This window comes from Eumetopias jubatus, unplaced genomic scaffold (genome assembly GCF_037043125.1).
Source record: "Eumetopias jubatus isolate StellerSeaLion01/CBP00866 unplaced genomic scaffold, mEumJub1_p1.0 scaffold_7, whole genome shotgun sequence".
NCBI lineage: Eukaryota > Metazoa > Chordata > Mammalia > Carnivora > Otariidae > Eumetopias > Eumetopias jubatus.
Genome location: NW_028274813.1, coordinates 110,450,622 through 110,473,664, shown reverse-complemented (window position 1 = coordinate 110,473,664; position 23,043 = coordinate 110,450,622). Strand labels below are relative to the sequence as shown.

General features: G+C 36.8%; 1 protein-coding gene across 1 annotated transcript in view; it reads right to left on the bottom strand.

Moving 5' to 3' along the window:
* Window positions 1-1,512: 1,512 nt before the first annotated feature.
* LRRC49 (leucine rich repeat containing 49) overlaps window positions 1,513-23,043 on the bottom strand; it is a 172,436-nt gene continuing 150,905 nt past the window's right edge. Inside the window, exons 15-17 of the mRNA XM_028100496.2 lie at window positions 21,519-21,628; window positions 11,026-11,179; window positions 1,513-2,146 (exon numbers count right to left, since the gene is read on the bottom strand). Coding sequence (XP_027956297.1) covers window positions 1,943-2,146; window positions 11,026-11,179; window positions 21,519-21,628 — 468 coding nt within the window. The 3' untranslated portion in view covers window positions 1,513-1,942. The remainder of the gene's footprint in view (window positions 2,147-11,025; window positions 11,180-21,518; window positions 21,629-23,043) is intronic.

Genomic DNA, 23,043 nt, shown 5'->3' with positions numbered 1-23,043 from the left:
GTTTCAGGAACAAGACAGAAACCCTATTACTGGGTCTGAGTAGAGCTATAGCAGTGCCTGCAGGCTTGCTGCCAGGTCATTGAGTGCTGACCCACAGTTCCTCAAATTCCCAGGATAACGGGAGCGCCAAGAATGCATGTGAATATGAGGGTCGGATGCCTGTAGCATCGGGGATGGGAGGGCTAGGGGAGAAGAGACAGCGTTCAGGAAGCCAGAGAGAATGACTGATCAAACAGCCAGACCATTCACCTGCAAAACTTGGAGCAAGCCAGTTCTCCACACGCCCAAGGCATCCCAAGTTCTGGCCTTTCCTATTTACTGGAAGCCCATTAACGAGACATCTTTGTCTCTCCTCTCAACGTCACCCTCTAGCTGGGATCTCATTTCCATAACAAACAAAAAAACCCAGAGAGAAATCACCCTTTACCAGCCACATGACAGACGCTTCATGTTTTAATTTCGAAAGGCTGAAGGATCATCAAGAAACTCTCATAGCTCTTCCTGTCCAGGAGCACCACTTCTGTGGTTCAACCTGTTTCTGGAAGAATAGCTTCATTTACTGGTGTTTGCTGTGTGCCAGGCCTTGTGATCAATACTTTAAATGCATCATCTCATTTGCTCCTCACGACACTATTTAAGGTAGGTTGTATTATGAGGCAGGTGAGGTTCAGATGGCTCACAAGCTAGTGAACTGGGAGCGTAAGCACCAAGATACAAACCCAGGACAGTATGACTTAAAAGGTCGCCTCCCAAAACATTATGTTAACCATCAAAACTGGAGCACTCCTTCTTGGGGGAGCTTCTGAGCTGCACAAGCAGCTTGCCTAGCTTCCTTCCAAGCATTTCTGTAGGACTTTGTTGTCCTATGACTTCCACTCTCATTGTCCCACCTCTTGGCGGCCCTGCTACCGAGAGCTGCCAGGGGAAATCTGAGCAAGTTGAATTCCTAGTTACCGACCTGTAAGCTTGTTTTACTGAAGCTGTATTATCTCCAGCTATGCTAATGGCCTCGAAACACCCTCCCCACTAGCATGAACTAGGACAAACCCCTGCTAGCGCCGTATTTACCTTTTTGATCTTCAAAGGGAATTAGAAAAACGAGAACCTTTCACCCACGAATCCCTAATCCTTGAGGCACAGGTATGCACGCCTACCTGAAGCCAGAGCCCCGAACAGCTAACAACAGAAACACCTTTCAGAGAAGCAGACTTACTGACTTTGTGACTGCATTTTACATTCACTTGGGGTCCCTTCGGACAAAGCATTTTCTTCCTGCCTCCACTGTACTCATGGTTCATATTTTCTGTCTACAGTGACCCCCACGACCCCCTGTGGTGCCCTGAGGATGCATCCCGGGAAGAATGGAGCTTCTTACTACTTACGTGAAGAGAAGGGCTCCCCCTCAGCTAGAGAAGAACATACAATAATATGACACTTCTGACTGGACGAAGGAGGCAAACACACTTTTTTTTTTTTTTACTAATTTATTAATAAGTTTATTCTTCACTCATAAAAAAGAAAGTATTTTTGGCTTTGAAATCATGACATAAAATAAAAAGGCAAATAAGTGGAAATTACCAGCTGCAAGTAGGTAGAAGCCACTCATGCTGAAACCTGAGCAAGTACTCTGTGCTTTGGGCTAGAGCAGGGGCGCCAGGCGAAGCGAGAGCTGGAGTCACGGGGCCAGTGCAAACGCCCAGTGAGCTCTCAGGGCCACTTAGTTCCCAGAGGTTGTTTGGTTAGCTTACATAGGAAGTCAATCCTCCCTTCCCTCTCTCTCTCCTTCCTTCCTCACCTTTAACTACGGGAACAGTAGGCAATAGTGCTTTGATGCTAGGCTTTCTAGTTTGTAGGATAGTGTTGTTTCAACATGTTTAACCTACTTGTTTTCAACCTTCAAAAACACAAAACTGCTAAAATCAACTGTAACTAAAAGCCATTTCTATTTTTGGTCAGTTATCTGCTGTAGGCAAAGCTTCATGTAGGAATTTTTATTGCGGATTTCTATGACTGCGTCCCTAACAAGCTCAATGAACATCTGCGGCCAAAGCTTCTGCAGAGCCTCGTTTTTCATGTTGATTTCCGTGGCTTCCTTCACAAGGTCCTCCATATACATCTTGCAGAATTTCTTTTTTTCCTTTATTTCCTGTTAAAAAAAGAAAATTTTGCATTGAATCATAGTTAATCCGAGAGCCAAAGGAACAATTAGCTGAACCAGAGTAACATGAAAGTGTCTGTTCTGAGCTTCACCCTTCAGAGCAGGAGTACTTTCCTTAGACACTCTTGACACAGAGCTTTGCTTGAGTAAAGACAGCAACAAGGAGCTCTCTACTTCCCAGTCCACTCCTACCTCTATTAGACAGCTCTGCTAGCAGATGTTTCTTTACTGGAATCACCCGGATCATAACTACTATTTCCCTGTTGGTAGACTTTCTCCTTTCTCAGTTAAGGGAGTTTAGCTGACGCAAGACAGATGAATGCACAGCTTCGTGGCTTCAAGTGGTATGTGTATCAGGGCACTGATACTGACAATCTTAGTTGGTATAAGGTTAGTTAATATCCATACACATACATGAAATACCATACTCTGAATTCAGTCTGTATGTTAGGAAAACTAATGGCACTACACTGATTCATTAGCCTAGACCATTTGGACAAAGTTGGGGAGGAGTGTACAAGAAGGAAGAGGAAACATACATAAGCCTGGGACCCAGAACTTGGCCTTGAGAGAAACAATGCTCTCACTCAACGTCTGGGTCTGGAAGTCTACAAATGAAAAATCTGGGTCCAAAACACAACAGGGGAAGTTCTGGGCCTAAAGCTATTCAGGCACTGGGCCCCCATTTCACCCTAGAGGTTGAAACAAAACCAAATGTTCAATAGAAGAATTCAACATTTATGTTGGCTATTAATACTTGTGAGGAGGATCAAGGCATGATGATGAAAAGTGCCATAATATATATGGAAAAATTAATGGAATAGATCAGACAGTCAGAATTATAAGAAAGCAATTCACATCAATGAAGGAGGAAAGAAATAATAAATGTCAATGAGACAATAGGTTTAACTTCTGGGAAAAGAATCCATTGAAACCTCCAACTCAGGTCAAAATACCAAAATAATTTCAAGATGAATTAAAGAGTTAAATTTAAATATCAACAGATATTGTCATTAAAATTATACTTATAAAGACTTGTAATAACAAGGAAAACACCTTACAATGTTAAATGGAAAAATGAAAATACAAAATAAAATTTTGGTAGAGGTTGGGTTGTACACATGTATGTATTCGTCAAAACTTAGCAGTTATACACCTAAGACTTGTATATCATTGTATATGAGTTTTACCCCAAAAGAAGAAACTATACCAAATATTGAACTCTGATTAACAATACGCATGTTGAATTACTTAGGAAGAAGCATGTTAATGTCTGCAATTGCTTTGAAGTGAATTAAAAAATATAAGGTGGATTGATGATGAATAGATGTATAGATATGGGACAAAGCAAGGACACTACAGTACAAAGTTAATAGCAGAATCTAGGTTTGGGTGTATGGGCATTTACTGTAAAATTCTTTCAACTTTGCTATATGTTTGAAATTGTCATAAAAAGTTAGAAAAAGTATAAAGAAAATTATTGGGAGAAAATATACTGAAGTATCATTAAGATTGCCTTTGAGTTGTGAAACCATGAGTTTTTTCCTCTTTTTTTCTATTTCTCTTCCTTTTCCAAATTTTTACAATTTCTAAAACAAAACATATTTTAGATTCTTGATTAATTAATGTAAGTTAATGATGAGTCCCAATTGTCACTAACTTTCCCCAACAAAGGCATATTTTGGAAATTTTCTTATGACATACAAGATTTCTCTAAATAATCACTCACCATTCAGGGGTCAACATGCCGACCTGATTTAGTTCATGCGCTAAAAACAGCTGGTCATGAGTTGACCTCGCATAAAAAAATGTACAGATTGTGATGGGCGATAAATAACAAGTGGTTCCAGCTGGCTACTACTCTGATGAACCTAACTTTCTTTAACTCTGAAATATGGTCTGGGACTTAGTCACCTGCACTAAGTTAGCTTGTTGACGAGAACAGCATAGAGCTGTTCCCTTTTAACACTCAGTAAATCTGGGCTACACAGGGACTACCAGGGAGAAAGACAAGTGTGAATCTAAAGCGACCAACGAGCAATATTTTACAACGTACAATACATTTACACAAATAGAAGGCACACAGCATATTTAGTGAATGCCTCTTTTATACATTGCTGAGTTTCTTAAAACACAATTTTGTGTTATTTATTTATTTAGTTTAAAAGTGGGGGGGAGAGGAAGAGGGAGAGAGAGAATCTTAAGCAGGCTCCACTTGCAGCACGAGCCTGATTGCAGGGCTCCATCCCACAACCCCGAGATCATGACCTGAGCTGAAATTAAGAGTCTTGACACTTACCTGATTGAGCCACCCAGGCACCCCACAATTTTGAGTTTTTTAAAAAAGAAAGTCCTAGCAGTAAGACTGGAAAATTTTTATAATAATTTAAGAATAACGAAAATGTAAAGAATTTTTAAAATGATGTATTTTCTTAAATAATTTATACATAATATAAACTTTTTGTTAATTGGCATAGTGCAATTTTTGGTGCTTTAAATTTCTTGCTATAGCTCCTTCCATTACTTCTTTATAAACATGTTGCTACAGAATTGCATCTGCCATAATAACCCCTAATTCAGTAACTGTTGGAAAGCAGTTTTACTTCATCATTTCTTCTCTCATCCAAGCCAATTACTCCCATCTCCATGAAGCATACTCTAAACTCATCAGGTATCTGCCAGGACGACTCACTCTGCCTGTCCAGAACGATCCCATTAAAAGCACGTTAGAGATACCTCTCTTGCCCTGACCCGTCAAGGAGTTATTGCTCTTTGAATAATGCTTTTTCCATTCTCAAATGCCTTCATATACTTATTTTTTTCCTATCCCACAATATCCCTGTGGGGTTCATAAAGCAAGTATTGTACAAGTTCAATCCTGATGAGATGAACTCTGTACAATATTATTTCATTGAACTGAAACTTTGTGGTCATGAAGATGGTTTGGGAAAAAAAGTAAGTCAAAGGTGGGATCTGTTGTGGACCGATTTTAGCTATCATGGTTCTTGTACTGGGGTACAATCCATAATCTCCATCTCACAAATGTGAAACGAAGGTCAACAGAAGTTGAGAGACTTGCTCAGGATTACACATCATCTACTAATACTTACCCGGAGAAAACTCTAATCTAGTCTTTGAAGGACGTGCAGCCTAGGTGGAGAGATGGCCTACACATATGAAAAGCTAACTAAAAAATATTAAACAGTAACTAAGGGCTGAATGAGATGTTTAGACAGCAAATCTAATCAGTGTTCAGAAAGAGAGAGCCCTTTGTAGTCAGGAAGACTTCAGAAAGTGGCATGACAGACTCTGAAAGAGTCCAAGGTCAGTAATCAGGAGGTCTGAGTTCTAGAGGCAGCTCGGTCAGTAACTCACTGTGTGATCTTGAGTAGTTCATCTGAGTCTCCAGTTTTCCTCATCTGTCTAAGAACAGGACTGGAATCATTAGTCCCTTTCAGCTCTCTGACTCTACATCCATCTTAGATCTTTTTTAAAATGAGTCAGGAGCATGGATGAGCAGCTACCAAGCAACAGAATTATACATGTTGTACGTATAATTATACATGTCATATGTATAATGGAAGGGTCTGCTTCGCCTGATTTGTGAGGAACTCACTACAATTAATTCTCTCAACAACTCAGTATACACCGAAGAGACTGACTGAGCACTCTATTCTGCAGTGACTTAAATATTTTTCAAGAGGTGAGGAGCATGGTCTAAGTGAAGGAAAGCTAGACTGTAAGTCAAGAGAGTGATTAAGGAAATAGGGCGAGGTCTTTCACGTAATAAGTGGTAGAATCAGGGGCTCAGATCCAGGTCTCCTAGTGGCCGAGTGTTCTTTCTAAAATATTACGTGGTTCAGATTCCTTCTCCCTTTGACATTTCTCAAAACAGGAGTCAACATTCCCTGTCCTGACTTTTTGATTGCTTATTTACTGCTCAAACCACTTTGAGACATTGCTTATATGACTCCGCTGAAATGACTCCTGTTTTAAACAAACAAACAATGATCTTGATTGTCAAATTTATTTTTTTTCTCCTGGTTTGTGCCCTTCGGGTGTTAGAAAATCACAGTCTAGTCAATCAAGGTCATAAAGATTTTCACCTACTTTTTCAATGAAAACTTTAAAGTTTTGCTTTTCGTACTTGGGTTTTCATTTGATCTGGAGTTAATTTTTGTTAAATTTTGTTGTATGGTGAAGTAAGGGTTCAATATGTACTTCTGATTTGATATTCAATTTCCTCAGTACCATTTATTAAATTGTCTGCACTAATCGGTAATACCTCCTATCTGTATCCCCATATACGTGGGATATATGTATTTCATATACATGGGATAGCTCTGGTTCTCTTTTGTTCTCAGGTCTCTTTGTCTATTCCTACACTGCCTTAATTACTACAGCTTTACAACAATACTTGATACCTGGTGAGGCAAGTTCTCCCCACTTTTACTCTAGCGTATTTTAGGTTCTTTGCTCTATCAGATAACTGTTGGATCAGCTGGTGACATTCTACAATAACCCTGTCCAAATTTTTATTAGAACTGCCTTATATTTATGGATGGATTCAGGAAGACTCTTTCCCATATAGGACGTTCCTGTCCTTGAACATGAACTATCTATTTAGTCTTCTTCCATGTTTTTTCAATAAAATTACGTAATTTTCTCCATAGAGGGCTTATACATATTTTATTGCTATTTATACCTATACAGTATTTGTTGTTACAGTAAATGGTATATTATGTTAAATTTATTTTTAAATAGGTAGCATACCCTGTATTGGGTTGTCAGCCCCTTTTCTTACTGATTTCTAAAAGTTCTTTATCATTTAGGAAGATTAGTTGTAAACCATCTTTTCATTTCTTTTTTGTCTTTGCTTATTCTATCCCCCTGAAGGTCCTTTTCATGCCAGTGCCACATATATATTTTCCTGGATTTCTTGAAAAACCTTTATACTTTGATTATAAACTTTAAAATCTCTGACCCATTTGGAATTTATGTGATGTGAGATATAATGTCTGAATCTAGCTTTTTTTTTTCCCCCCTCTGTTCCCTAATTATTCCTAAATCATTTATTGGATAGTCCATGTGACTTGAGATACTTCTTTATCATATAATAAGTTCTCTTTTGCATTTGGATGTACACTTGAATTTTCCATTCTATCCCATTAGACTATCTCTTTATGGCCATCCTGTTTGAATTGATACGACTTTATAATATACCTTAATACCTAGTAGTGCGAGTATTCTCAATATTCTTCCTTTTCAGAGTTTTTATGCTTATTTTCCCACATGTACCATAGGGTTAACTTGTCTCAAAAAACCCTCAATGAAAATTTTTGGCATTTTTATTGATAGCATATTAAATTTTTAAATTAACTTAAGGAAAACTGACATTTTGCTTTAGATCCTTCTTATCCAAAGCATGGTAAGTTTTTCCATTTGTATAAATCTTTCGTGTGCTTCGTTAATGTTTTAAAGCTTACTTCACAGAAATCATGCGCATTTATTAGTTATTATTAGGGGTTTCATCTTTTTGTGTTACTGCTGTGAGTTGGGTCTTTTCTTTTTGGTTGTTATTTACTTACATGGAAGCTGTTGATTTCTACTCCATTACTGAATTTTTTTATAGCTTTTATAGATTCTCAACTAATTATCTTGGGATTTCCAGAGATTCAACACTATTGTCTGCAAGTAGTAAGTTCACTCCTTTCCGCAACTTTCAAGTTACCACTAATCTCTTTCTCTTGCCTTTTTGCATTGTCTGTATCAACAAATGATAATGGCGATATTGGACACCCCTGTCTTGAAGCTGACTTCAGTGACGCATTAGGGTTCTATTGCTGTGCAGCACATTACCTCAAACTTGGTGGCTTAAGACAACACATTTCTATCATCTCACAGGTTCCAAGCATCAGGAGGCCAGGCACAGCTTAGCCGGGTGCTCTGCTCAGGATGTCACAGGGCTGTAGTCAAGGTGTCAGCCAAGCAGTGTTCCTTTCTGAAGCTTGGGTCCTCTTCCAGACCCAGGTGGTTGTTTGAACAGAACTCAGCTCCTTGCAGTTGTAGAACTGAAGCCCCATTTTCTTGCTGGCTGCCAGCAGGGGGCTGCTGTCAGCTCCTAGAAGCTTCTGGTAGTTCTTGGCCATGCACCCTCGCACATGGTGGCTTACTTCGTCAAGGCCAGCAGTAGTCTGAATCCTCTTTTAAAGGACCTGGTCAGACTCACCCAGGATAATCTCCCTTTCCATTAACTCAAAGCCAACTGACTAGACCTTAATTATATCTGCAAAATCCTTTTACCCTTGCCATGATTCCACTGGTTAGAAGCAAGTCACATGTTTTACTGCCACTGAAGAGAGGGATGCCAGGGTGTGGGAATCATGGAGGACATCTCAGTCAGAATTCTGTCTACCATTAATGCTAATGTTTCTAGAGTTTCCCCATCAAGCGTGACACTTCCTATTCAAATTCTATTTATCCTATTTGTTGATTTTAAAAAATTAAGGATGGATGTTGAATTGTGTGAAACACCTTTTCAATGTCTAAAGAAACAATCACCACTTTTCACTTGAGATCAACCAATCTACTGATAGGAATCTTCCTTGCATTGCTAGCATAAACTACACTTGGCTGTAACATTTTGTTATTCATTTAACATTCTGCTGTAGTCTCCTTGATACTCCGCCTCCTTTTTTAAAGGATTTTTGCATCATTAATATTCTTAGGTTTTTGGTCTGGCTTTTCTTTTTCTGTGCCAATCCTGGCAGGTTTTAGATTTAATGTTATGATGTCTGCCTTATAAAAAATGGAAAAGTTTCCTTCTTTTGCAGTACTCTCGCACAATTTAAAAATCACTGGAATTGTCTGTTCTTTTAAAGATTGGTTGATTTCTCTGTGAAATTGTTCTCGTTTTGCATACAGCTCTTTGCTATTTTTCTAAATTTCTTTTATTGAAATTAGTATTAACTTTTGGCTCACGGAGCTGAATTGCTTCAAGAAGACAAAGACTCACAATCCTGTCGTTTTGGCTTTCATTTTCCTCCTCTGGCCACATCAGAAAGCCCCTACTGGGCAAAGATTAAATTCCATCCTTTCACACAGCCCTCTTACTACCTTTCTAGTCTCTTCTTTTAACACCATCTACCTCAGTCTCTGTGCTTCTGAAGAGTGAACTGCGCATAGCTCCTGGCTCTCTCCTTGTCTTTTTATGCTTCTGTGCCTGTTACTCATACTGTGCTATTCCTCAGAATTGCCCTTTTCCCTTTGCATACAGCTCCATTTTATCATTTAAGACTGTTATTAGGAAGCTTCTTCTCTGGAAAGCCTCCCTTGACCTGGATAAGATAACCCTCCTATACTCTCTTGACATACTGATTTCTAACCATCCCTGTGTATGTCTATCTCCTCCGTTAGGATGTGAGACCTGTGAGGGTAAGGACAGTAACTTCTTTACAGCCCAAGTAATGTATGTGACAGGTGTTTAACACATGATTTTTGAATGAGTGAAAGCATGAATGTGGGGGTTGGGGAGGATTTCAAGGTATTGACTTCAAGCATTTGAAGAGTTTTCAGGAGAAAGAAATGAATTCTCTTTTCTACATAAGGTGGTACTTGGGTCATGAATTAAAAGTTATTAGGAGGCAGATTTCAGCGCCACGTGAGTAAGAATTTTTTCACCAATGGAATTGTTCAGTGATAAAGAGCTACCTCATGAAGGAGTAATTTTTGTACTAGAAGAATTTGAAGCAGAATCTGAACATCTTCTAGGATGCTATAAAAATATCAATTGCATTGAGTTTTCAAGGTATTTTCAAGCTGTAATCCTTAGAGCCCCTGTGGGTTTCGAAGAGATGCTTCAGGACTGGGGGAGAGATGAGGAGAAAGGAAAAGAATAGACAATCCAGTCAAATGAAGCTCTGAAGCCTCCTTTCCCTTAATAGCAACAGTTGCTCGGCTGTTTTTGCTTTGTTTTGACATACTGGGTTTCAGCTATAATATGGTTTGAATAAAGAGTCCCGTGGCTTTTAAAAAACATCTGAAAACCACTTGCTTGGCCATTTCACTGCCATATATATATATATATATATATATAATACATATATAAAAACTGTGTGAGTTATATAAATATAACTCACGGTGCCTTGCACGTCAGTTAAAGATGTTCAGTCAGTGAGTGCTCCCTGCTCTGTCTGTCTTGCTCTTTTGCCCTTCAGTCCCCTCAAAATCTCTTGCAGAATCTTCACATTCTATTATTATTTAGAGGATTTGTTTCTTCAGCTTTCTTAGGAGTTCCACCAGGCCGGCACTGCATGCTTTTCTTCTTTGTAGCTCCTGTGGCACCCTAACATTGTATTCCTCCAATAAACCTCTGAATACAAAGAAGTAAAGAATTAGTTCCAGCTTTTCTGCCTAAGCAGCTACAGTGGAAACAGGATAGGTTAAAATGACATCACACGATTAAGGACGCAGAAGTTAATGGTGTAGGAGAATGAAAGCAGTGAATGAGAACATCAAGGACACTACCCAACATGGGCCAGTTAAGTATTCACAGCAAGCCCGTATCTCTTGTCTTAATTCAGACAGATCAGAACGCTTGGTCCACTTTGGTCTAAATTTTTGGTACAGATTTCTTTGGAACATTTTTTTCTGCTGAAATAAAGATATTGGAACTATGGACTCTACTTCTTCCTAACGCCATGGTGCCTACTGTCTCCAGCTGTACATAACATAAGGCTGGCTAACTTTCCAGGACACAAACATGTTATGTTTCTATATGATTAAAGGGAGAAATATATAACTGCCAAGTCCCATGCCAGGTGGGAGATATCCAGGCACCAGATCCCAAAGACTGATGGTGGTTTTACCTCTAGCCTTTCATTATAAACGTCTCTCGTGGTATAATTTAGCATAGCACGGTTTGTGTTTTCTCCTACAAGTCTTTTGCTATCGTTGTTTTCTTCATTGACAAGACCAGGTTTTTTTCCTTTGGTTTCTAGCAGATACCGGAATTGTTTCTTTCTGTAGAAAGACAGTCAAGAGATATAGAGTTATCAATGAGATTTATTAAAATGTGTCTACTTTTTGTTGACTTTCAAGGGAACCATATGCTCTTTGGAATGTCTGTTTTATGAGTTATTTATTTGAACTCAGTTCAATACCCCAATCTTTCTACTAATTAAGCTAGTCAACCCAAATTCTTTTGTTTCACAACTACCAGTCATCAACATAAACATGTCTCAACCATTTCTAAAGTGAACAAACTCTACCTTAAAGAAATCAATACAAAATTTAAAAATCACAGAGCACAAAACAGCCCAATTAAAGAGTAGTAGGCCAAACTTTTTTTTTTTTTTAAGATTTTATTTATTTATTTGACCAAGAAAGAGCACGCAAGCAGGGGGGAACAGCAGGCAGAGGGAGAAGCAGGCTCCCCACAGAGCAGGGAGCCCAGTGCAGGGCTCGATCCCAGGACACTGGGATCATGACCTGAGCCAAAGGCAGACGCATAACAGACTGAACCACCCAGCCACCCTAGGCCAAACTTTCTAAGTCATTATCTTCCGTAAAACATATATTACCTCTTATAAATCACACAAATAGTTCGTGATTCCATTATGCAGCTCAGTAGTATTACTCACAGTTAGAAAATGGAATGGGATACTGGTTTAACTTTAGGCAAAACCAAAATAAACAAAACCTAAAAACCTCCACGTGTTAGCATATTGGGGCAAGATCCTAGTAGGAGGTAAATAATGAAACTGGAAACTTCATTTGATTATGAAGAACATCAACAGTGTTTAGAGCATCACTGGCAGACCCATAAGCCTAGGCAGAGAACTGCAACTCATCTCCCGTGAAAGTTGATTTCTGGTTTCCACCAGACTTAGGGTGTCTCTAAGTGAAGGGGTATTACTACCTAACTACAAACCAAACGAAAGATTAGGAAGAGAAGAAGAATAGCTCTTTTCCCTTTTCTAATTTAAAAGCATAAAACAGCAATTTTAGGGTGCTTGGGTGGCTCAGTCATTAAGCATCTGCCTTCGGCTCGGATCATGATCCCAGGGTCCTGGGATTGAGCCCCATATCGGGCTCCCCGCTCCGCGGGAGGCCTGCTTCTCCCTCTCCCACTCCCCCTGCTTGTGTTCCCTCTCTCGCTGTGTCTCTCTCTGTCAAATAAATAAAATCTTTTAAAAACAAACAAACAGCAATTTTAGAAGTTTTAAGGAGTACACATTTTGAAAAGTATAAAGAAATAGATAAAAATCACCCATAAATCTATAGCTCATAAATCTATATAAATCTATAACATTGTTCACGTTCAACTTTTTTTTTGCAGGTTTTTTCTACGAATTTTTGTAGAAAGTCAAGATCATACTCTACATCCAATTTTGTACACTTGTTTTCATTCAGTGCTATGTAATCAGCATTTTTCTATGTCATTAAAATTTAATGAATGAATAAGATTCACTTGTGATGTTAATCAATTTCCCTAATCAGGCTCTTGTTTTGGATATTTAGGTAGTATAATTTTCTCACTTTTATAAAGAAAAAAGGGAGTAACATATAGATCTTTACCTGCATTTTCTTTATTGACTTTTTAATTACCAAAGCAATGCATATGTACATTTTATATAACTTATATTAGTCTTTTCAAATAATCAATTTTTCATTAATTCTGTTTTTATTTTTATTTTTTTAGATTTATTTATTTATTTGAGAGAGAGAGAGAGAGAGAGAGAGAGTGCTCTTAAGTAGGGGAAGAGGTGGGGTGGGCAGGGGAGAGAATCCTGAAGCAGACTCCCTGCTGAGTGGTGTCAGATGTGGCGCTCAATCTCAGGAACCTGAGCCCGTGACCTGAGCCAAAACCAAGAGTTGGATACCCAACTGACTGAGCCACCTAGGTGCCCGTCGTTATTCTGTTTTGAATGTCATTATTTCTTTTAACTTCCTTCAGGATTATTTTGCTTTTTTCTTCCTAACTTCTTTATTTTCTTCTCCTGACTTCTTTAGATAAATGTTTAGCTCATTCATTTTCAACCTTTATTCTTTCCTAATACATGCATTTCAAAGGCTAAAACGTTTTCATTTAGCATCATGTAACTTGATTCCACAAGTTTTGAAATGTGGTATTTTTGTTATATTTCAGTTCAAGGTAGTTTCCATTATAAAACTGTCTTTAATCTGCGGGTTATTTAGAAATGTGTTTTGATTTCCAGATATATGGAGATTTCCTGGTTAACACTGAGTAACTGAGTTAAAGCTTAATTGCATTTTGAACAGAAAACATGGGCTATGTAAATCCTTTGAAATCTGCTGATAATTGCCTTATGGATAGTATTTGATCAATTTTTATAAATTTCCATGCATGCTTAAAAAGAATATGTTATTGGGGGCAATGTTCTCTGAAATTAAATCAAATTTGTTAATCATGTTGTTTTAAGTATTTTATATCCTTTTTAAATTAACTACTCAAAAGTATATTAAAACTTCCCACTGTAATGGTGGAGTTGTAGTAATGTCGATTTTTGGTTTATAGGTTTTTAAGGCTATGCTAATAGGTGCATACAAATTAAATTAGCAAATTTATCTTAATATTTCAGATGAACTGAACTTATTATCATTTTGAAATGATCCTCTTTATTTCTAGTATTGCTTCTAACCTTAGTCTATTTAGTCCTCACGGCTACTCTGTTTTTATTTTGGCCAGTACTGATGTTGTTACCTTTTCTCACTTTTTTAAACTTTATGTAACTTTATGTTTCAGATGTGTCCCTTGTAAACAACATATAACTGAACTTCATTTTTTTACTCAATCTGACAATCTTTGGCTTTTAACCAGAACACATTTGTATTTTATCATTGATAACACTGATGGTCATAATTACGAGCTCCCTTGAATTCATGCCCTTTACAATGTGATTCTGCAGCTAAGCAGACTACCTCCTGCTTAGACCAGGCCTCAGGAGTCCTTGCATGTTTTCTCTCTCTCTTTAAACCCTGCCTCTCCCATGAAAACAAGCCCAGGCAGATTTCTGGAGCATGAGAGACCAGGTGGAGCAAAGACAACTTGTCCTAAGGCCTCCCTAGACCAGTTTATACCTGGCCAACTCCCGAACAAGTGAGAGCCCAGGCTAGATCAGCAGAGCTGCCTACCCAACCCATAGGTGACTGCAGATGCATGAGGACCCCAGCTGAAGGCACAGCCATCCAGCTGACTTGCAGACTCAGGGGAGAAAATGACTCTTGTTCTAAGCCACCGACTTTTGGTACAAATGGAATTGCTGATACAATCGTATTTAGGTTAAATCTGACATTTTCTTTTCTTTCAGTTTGACCCACATGTTCTATGTTTCTTTTCTCTTTCTCTTCATTTCCATTTCTCCCCCCTCCTCCTCATTAGTTTAGAAGCTGTACACTCTTTATTCTTTGGTTACCATAGAAATTAGAACATGCACTCTTAACTTACTAACATCTAATCTTAATTACTATAGCTCCTTCCTAGATAATACAACGATCTAAAACACCGTATCTTTATCTACTTCCTCCTACACTACACTATTGTAGCGTAAGTTAATTCTATGTATTTTAAAACCCACAACACATAATTATTGTTACTTTATACAGTCAATGTTCATTTGGCTTTATCCCACAAATTTGGTATTTTCCTTGCTCTTTATTTAGCTCTTCTTGCACCTCAGACCTTCTATCTGGGATCACTTTCCTTCTGCTTAATTACAGGCTTTATAATTTCTTTTAGTGCAGGAATACCGGTGGGAAATACCTTAGCTTTTGTTTTTTATTACTTTGCTTTAAAGTGTCTTTATTTTATCTTCATTCTTAAAAGACATTTTTACCGTGTATAGAAATCTAGGTTTTTGGCAATTAATTTCCTTCAGTACACTGAACATATGTATTATCCTGTCTTCTAACTTCCACTGCTGCTGTTGTGAAGTCAGTTGCTGATGTGCACTCCTTTAAGATAATCTCTTTTTTCCTGGTTGTTTTAGAATTTTTTACCTTTATAGTTGGTGCTCTGCCATTTCACTGTGAGGTGAGTTGGGTAGATTTCTTTTAGTTGAATATATTTGGAATTGATTGAGCTTGTCTAATGTGTAGATTAGTGTATTTCATCAGTTCTAAAAAATTCTTTGCCATTATCTTTATTATGTTTTTTAAGATTTTATTTTATTTGTTTGACAGAGAGAGAGAGAGCACAAGCAGGGGGAGCAGCAGGCAGAGGGAGAAGCAGACTCCCTGCTCAGCAAGGAGCCCAATGTGGGGCTCAATCCCAGGACCCTGGGATCATGACCTGAGCCGAAGGCAGACGTATAACCAACTGAGCCACCCAGGCGTCCCTGCCATTATTTTTAAATATTACCTCTACTGCACCTTCTTTCTTTATCTTTTTGAAATTCCAATCAAACATATTTTAAGCCTTTTTACTCATTCTATCTCCAAATTTCTTAACTGCTTTTCCATATGTTCCTTTCTCTTTGTGCTTCATTTGACAAAATTCCCTCTAGCTATTTCCGAAATTACTGATTCTCTTTTCAATTAGGTCTAATTGGCTGTTAAACCTCTTAAGTTTTAATTGTGGTTTTTTTTTTTTAAGATTTTTTATTTATTCATTTGTAAGAGAGAGAGAGAGAGCACAAGGAGGGGGAGTGGCAGGCAGAGGGAGAAGCAGGCTCCCCACTGAGCAGGGAGCCTGATGCGGGACTCGATCCCAGGACCCTGGGATCATGACCTGAGCTAAAGGCAGATGCTTAACCGACTGAGCCACCTGGGCGTCTTAATTGTGTTTGTTGTGTTTTTCATTTATGGAACTTCCTTTGGTTTCCTTCCAGATCTGATGGATCACTTTTTAAATTTTCTTGTTGTTTCCAGGTATTTTCAAACTTGACTAATTATACCATGAAATACACTATGCACAGTCATTTTATAATCCTTAAGAAATAATGCCAAAATCCAAAGTATTTGTGTTGTCACCTCTTCAGTACTTTTATGGAGTTTTCATTTTTTATTTTATCCAAATTTTTGGTTGTTTGTAGTGCAAGGAATTGTCAAAACAACCTAACTTACCATGATTGGAGAAGTCTAGTGTGTTCTCAATGAGAACTTTCAACCTGCACAAACATACACAGAGTAACACTTGAAAACCACCCTTTACTATGCAGGCCCCACCCCTGACGTCCACATCCTATCAGTGCTATCTTCTGAGGTCCCTTTCTATGCCTCTGTATTTATACATATACATTTATTTTGTTGCTTTTAAAAATAACATCAGGTCATAATATAAATGCTCTTTTATGCTTTATTTTATTTAATGAACTACCTGTCTCTGGATCATTTCACATCAGAACAGAAAAACCACTTTAATCTTTTTCTTTCCTTTTTCTTCTTGTCTTACAATGATTGTAATGTACATAGTATCATATAGCTACTACATTCATAGTTTAGAAGTATCACGATTTATTTGGCTTTCCCTATTGTTAGGCATTTAATTACTTTCTAAAGTTGGGTTACTACAAACAATAAAGCAATAACAGCCTGTACATAAGTTTTTTGTGCCCAGGTATGTGCATTTCAATAGGCTATATTCCTTGTACTAGAACTTCTGGGTTGAAAAATATGATAGATAATTGCTAAACTACTTCCTTCACAAGCCTGCATCAAGTTACACTTCACCAATAATGTAGAGTGTATATTTCTCTGATTACTAATAAACCCCCAATATTATTAGTTCTTAAATTTTTTAATCAATCTCATTGGCAAAAATGAAATCTCATTGTTTTAATTTTTACTTCTCTGATTACAAGTGAGTTGGATCTTTTCTTACAATAATTGGTCTTTTGTTGTTGTTGTAAAGTTTTTATATCCTTTTCTTTTACTTTCATGTTGATTGTCTTTTTCTAACTAAATTTGTAGGACGTCTTAAATCTGTTAAATGTGTTGCAAATACATTCTCCCTGTCTGCTCATGTCTTTTGACTTTATGATGTCTTTTATCATACAAAAGTTCTAAATTTTTGTGAGCTAAATGTGTCAAAACTTTAAAAAGTATTAGAAAGTATAGTAGAATGTTTTGATAAACTTGAGGTGATGAATGCCTTCCTAAGATACAAAATTCATCTTGTTTAGTTTACTGAGAAATCAACGGGGGTGGGGAAAGGGGTTAGCCTGGTTATGGGTATTAAGGAGGGCACGTATTGAATGGAGCACTGGGTGTTATACGCAAACAATGAATCATGGAACACTACATCAAAAACTAATGATGTTAATGTATGGTGATTAACATAACATAACAAAATAAAATTTAGAAAAATACTAAAAAAAACTAAAAAACTAAAAACCAAAAATAAAAATAAAGTTTACTGAGAAATCACACTGGGATTGTTGATTGGAAATTTAATAACTACATGATTTAATTAAAATAGACATTTTTATTAAGCCTCAAAATTCATTAACAATGTACATCTCTCCATTTTTTAGACTTTTTTTTAATTCCTAATTTCACTGTTTACTTCTTAGTTACTTTCTGTCAGGTGGATTTCCTGATATTTTATCATTTTTACTGCCCCTATCAATGGGATACTTTCCTAATGCTATTTTCAAGAATTTATTATTTTAATGAAGAAATGCCAATTATTTTTGTATGCTGATGTAGTGTCTGGTTTCCTTGTTATATATTCTAATTAGTTCTAAAAAAGTTTAATAGTTGAGTTCTTGGATTTTCCTTAGAAAATGGTCTTTATAAAGAGTCAATTTTTGCTTTTACTAGTCAACTATTGTTCTTTCTAATTTCTTTAAAAGTTGCTTTATCTTTATGAATTTCTTGCCTCCATTTTCTTTTACTTTACTTTGGTATCTTTCTAGCTTCTTAAGTTGAAAGCCTCATTCATTAATTTCTAATCTTTCCTGTTTCCTAACAAGTATATTAAAGATATATCACTTCCTCTCAGTACAGTTTTAGCAACATTCAACAGGCTGTGACACAGTGTGTCCTTATTATCAAATTCATTTATATGTGATTTATAACTTTGGTTTTAATTTATTCTTCAACCCAAAAGAGTTAAAGTACTTTTTTAAATTCCTTTTTAAAAAAGGAATATGATAATAATAATAATAAAAAGAACAAAAACCAAAACAGAAATAAAACCCAAAAAGGTAATTTGAGCAGTCATCTATAAGCATACAGTAAAAAGTAAGCTTTTACACACTTTTGGAACCCTAGTGTCCTCAGTTCAACTTCTAGAGACAGTCATTTTTTTTAAAATCAAATATTTTAAAATTACACAAGGACATCTTTGAATTCTATATCTCATAAATTGCAGTACACTATACAACCGTCCTATAACATCCTCTTTTATTTTCTAAGACATCTTACACACTGTTTCATATCAGAACCTCTAATTATTTTTTGAGTTGCCTCTCATTGGTCTTTTATTAGTTATTTTATTAGAAATTTAGTGGCTTTTATATTTTTGCTATTATAAACACTGGCTGCATTGAAAATCCTTGAACATATACATATATTTGTGCTCATGTAAAAAACTGCTATCTGAAAAAGATTCCTTTAAGCAAAATTACTAAGTCAAAGGGGATATAAAATTACTAAGTCAAAGGGGATATAAATTTAAAATTTGTTAGGTATTGCTAAGAATTGCCTCAACTTACACCACCAACAGTGTATAAAAATTCTGTTTCAACATGCTGTATCCCACCAAACTTTTAGTCTTTCCCCACAAAGTTGTCTCATTGTTTTAAAATTTTCATGTCTATGACTTCGATTGATGCTAAACATCTTTTTTAAGTTTAAAGGCGCTTGTTTTTTATTTTCTGGGAAACTGCTTCTCCTGTTTGTGTTTCCATTTTCAACTGGGTAAAATTTCGGCTCATTATTTTTCTAATTTTATGATATGATTAGAGAAAGTGATCTCTTTGAGTATGTTTTTTGGGAAACATGGGAGATTTCCTTTGAGCTTAATATATGTCCAATTTTTGCAAACATTTCATAGGTATTTGAATAGAATTTGTTTTTGAATTGGGAATAAGAGTCTGGGAATAAAATTATAAATCCATTTATTTGATAAAGTACATTAACTGTGTTATTCAAATCCTCCATATTTTTTTTCTTTTTTGGTTTATGTGATCTACTGATTAGATTAATATCTATCACAATAACTGTGAATTTGTCAATGTATACTTGTACTTGATGTATTTAGGAGCTTAGTTACATTAAGTTTCATAATTATATTTTTTGGTAGATTGTAGCTTTTGGTCATCAATTCTATTATCACTAATATTAATATTCCCAGATTTGTTTGTTGCTATTGTTGGCGTTTCCCTGTTATATATTTTCATCCCTTTATTTTCAAACTTTATATATTGCTTTCTTCAGGGGTATTTCTCCAAAGACAACATGTAACTCAATTTTAATCCTGATAGCCATTATCTATTAATAGGAGAATTCCATTCATTAATATTTATAACTAACATATTTATTTTTCTTTTTTCTTCCCTTCCAGGCTTTTGTTGATCTTTTGTCTTTTCAGTGGTTTAGAATCTATACCATCTAGCCTTTCTTCCTAGTATAGCCCTTAAACTTTTAATACACAGAGTGAAACATGTATTTTTCCACCAACTTTTGGTGCTAAGTAGTAGTTCCAAGGGGGGGGAAAAAAACTTAGGAAAGTTTAACTTCCTTTCCCTTAGGAATTTCTGGGATTTTTATTTTCAGGTTACTAAATTTTTCCTTATGCATTCATATTTTTGATAACTATATTTTTTAGACTTATATTTTATTTTTATTATTATTTTAATTTTTAATTCCTTAATTATGAGCATATTTTTTAAACTCACATATTAGGGTTAGAGGTCTGTGATCCATCAGTCTTACATAACCCAGCGCTCACCACAACACATACCCTCCCCAATGTCCATTACCCAGCCACCCCATTCCCCGACCCCCTTCCCCTCCAGCAACCCTCAGTTTGTTTCCTAAGATCAAGAGTCTCTTATGGTTTGTCTCCCTCTCTGGTTTCATCTTGTTTCGTTTTTTCCTCTAATTTTTAGTTATTTCCACACCATCAGTTTTTTAATTCAATGCTTCCTATTTCTTGTGTTCACTCTTCATTTTGTAGCAGTCCCTCCTTCAATACTTTTTTCTCGAGTGATTTTATAGGTTTTTTATGGGATTTAGATTCTACCAATCAGATATACTTGGGTAAGATCTGAAATCAGAACTGAGCTACGTGGGGAAGTAGAGATAGCACACACATACCCGTTTTTCTTTTTTTTTTTTTTCAGTACAAATTACAAATTTGTAATTGTAAATTCTGCAACCAAGTTCTGGGGAGAGGAGGGAGGAATTCCTGATCCCCCATGTAGTGAAAGTGGTATGATCCTGGAGGCTGCAACTGGGATGAGTCTCCTGTGGGCTGGTTCTGTGGTATCATTCTGGGACTCATTAGGCTGCTTCCCCACCCCTTCTGATGATTTTATAGACAACTAATTCCTTGTATATCAGTCGTTTTCTGCCTATTCTAGCCAGAGTGAATTCTCTTATCTATAACTGAATCATGACTGACATAGCATCCTCGACTTCTCTCCTTCCATCCACACACATTTTCTCAGTGTGTTCTATCAGGTTCGTTCTCTTCTAAGTATTTTTCAAATTATCCTCTTCTCCACTCTCACTGTCTTAGTTCATGCCTTCAAAACCTCCCTCCTGGACTATAGTGAGCCTCTTGATTGGTCTCCAGTCCATCCATCTCTTGTCTGTTCAAATAGCAGTCTTTCTAGAATATACATCTAACCACGTGATTGTTGTGCTTAATTACAAAGCACAAGTATTCATTTTTGTTTGGAAAGGACTGCAAAGCTCTTCAAAATCAAACCACTATCTTTCTCGCTTCATTTACTGTCACTATTCACAATTATATCATGCTCCAATTATAGTAAACTTGTTACAATTCCTTGCACCTTTGCAGATGTCTTTCCCCTATATCCTCTACCTGAAAAACTCCTCCTCATTCCTGAAGAGCTAGATAAAATGTTACCTCCTCTGTGAAGCTTTCCCTTATGTTCTTCCAAAGTGCAGTTGGTCTCTCCTATACTCCTACAGCCCTCTCTGAAATCTGAAACATTCACATTATAACTATTTACATATATCTTTAGATTATTAGCTTATAAGCCACATAAGAGCAAGAATTTTGTCTTATTCATCTTTATACCCCAACCCTTTGAAGAGGGCCAGCCACAAGACAAATTTAGGATCAATGTTTGTGGGATGCACAAGTGGCAGTTAAGAGGTGTGTGGAATGTATTCTATAAAAATGATAGAAATTAAAGATTACCTGGCATCACCCAGAATTGAAATCATACGGTACTGGGGTAACTCGGAAGATGCGACATGTGCTAAGATTCCAAAGAGCCTTTCAGCCATTATCATATCATTCTGCGTCACCTGAAGAGATACAATGGAGAGGTGTCAAAATGACACTGGCGCTAGCTTGATACAATTAACACAATTTCAAAGAAATTTCTAACATATTTTCTTTTAGTCCAGGGAAGTGCCTTCTCTGGGCTGTAAAAGGAGAGTTCTCATTGACATCTCTTTCTTACCTAACTTAACTGAAGTGAAGATGTACAGATGTTGGCTCATGGTGATGGAGGATGACTGAGGTGATGAGTTAGCTCTGACTCAAAGCAATGTTCCCTGAGAATTAGACTTGAGGCAACTTAAATTCTTAATGACTTTTTTTTTTTTTCAGAAATCCTATAGTTTCCTGGAGTAGAATGATTTAGGGGGAAAATTCTCAAGTGTCAATGGAATAGATTCACTTTAATAATGTGTCAAAGGTAAGCCAAGGTGTCGTTCGTATCTTGCTTCTATAAGAATAACATTGTCCCTTTCTGAGAGACGGAACATTAGATAGGCAAGGATACTCCTGTTCATTCTAAAACTATGTCTACCTTTCTCTCCACAAGGAACTGTCACAGGTATTCTCTGTGAGGGCTTATTCCTATGTTAACCAAGAAGGTACTAAAAGCTGAAAGTGGGACTTGGATTAATACCTGGGCATATTTTCTTTAATATAAGATATGGTTGCTTGCATTTTAAATACTATTAGTTTGCCTATATAACCAGTGGTTCCCAACCAGGGGCCATTTTGGCCCCTAGGGAAACATTTGACAATGTCTGGAGACATTTTTGGTTATCACAACTGGCAGAGGTGAGCTACTAGAATCTAGTGGGTTGAAGCCAGGGATGCCGCTAAACATCCTACATTGCACAGGGCAGCCCCCACAACAAAGCATTACCTGGCCCAGAATGTCAACAGAACTGAGGTTGAGAAACCCTGGTATAGTTAAATTTTGGAACTTAAAAAAATTCATTAATACTAGCTGTAATACACTTCACAGGCATTTTCCAAAAAATAAACCCATAATTCACAAGCATCTTATACACATGACTCAGTGCAATCTCACATTTTCCCTAAGACCTTCAGAGTTAACAAGGCTGCTGTTCCCTCAAATCTTTCCTTTAGCTGATAACTAAGTTGTTTGGTCTAACACAGTCACCTAGTGGCCAGTGCAGGCCACTACTCCATCTTTTCTTCTTGATGCTCACAATTCAAATTTAATTCTACCTCAAGCAATATTATTCTCTCTCATATACAAAGAAAAGTAGGTATATTGTATAATATTACTACATATTGTCAAGGTTGAGATAAGCAGCTTTATTTTAGACTATTTAAATAAAGGGTCAAATATCCCAGGCATTGACATTTTAGGAACTTTAAATCAGAATAAGTTATATTGGTTCTTTCGAATTCTTCTCTATTTTATGTAATTATACTGTACCATTCCTTCCTATTT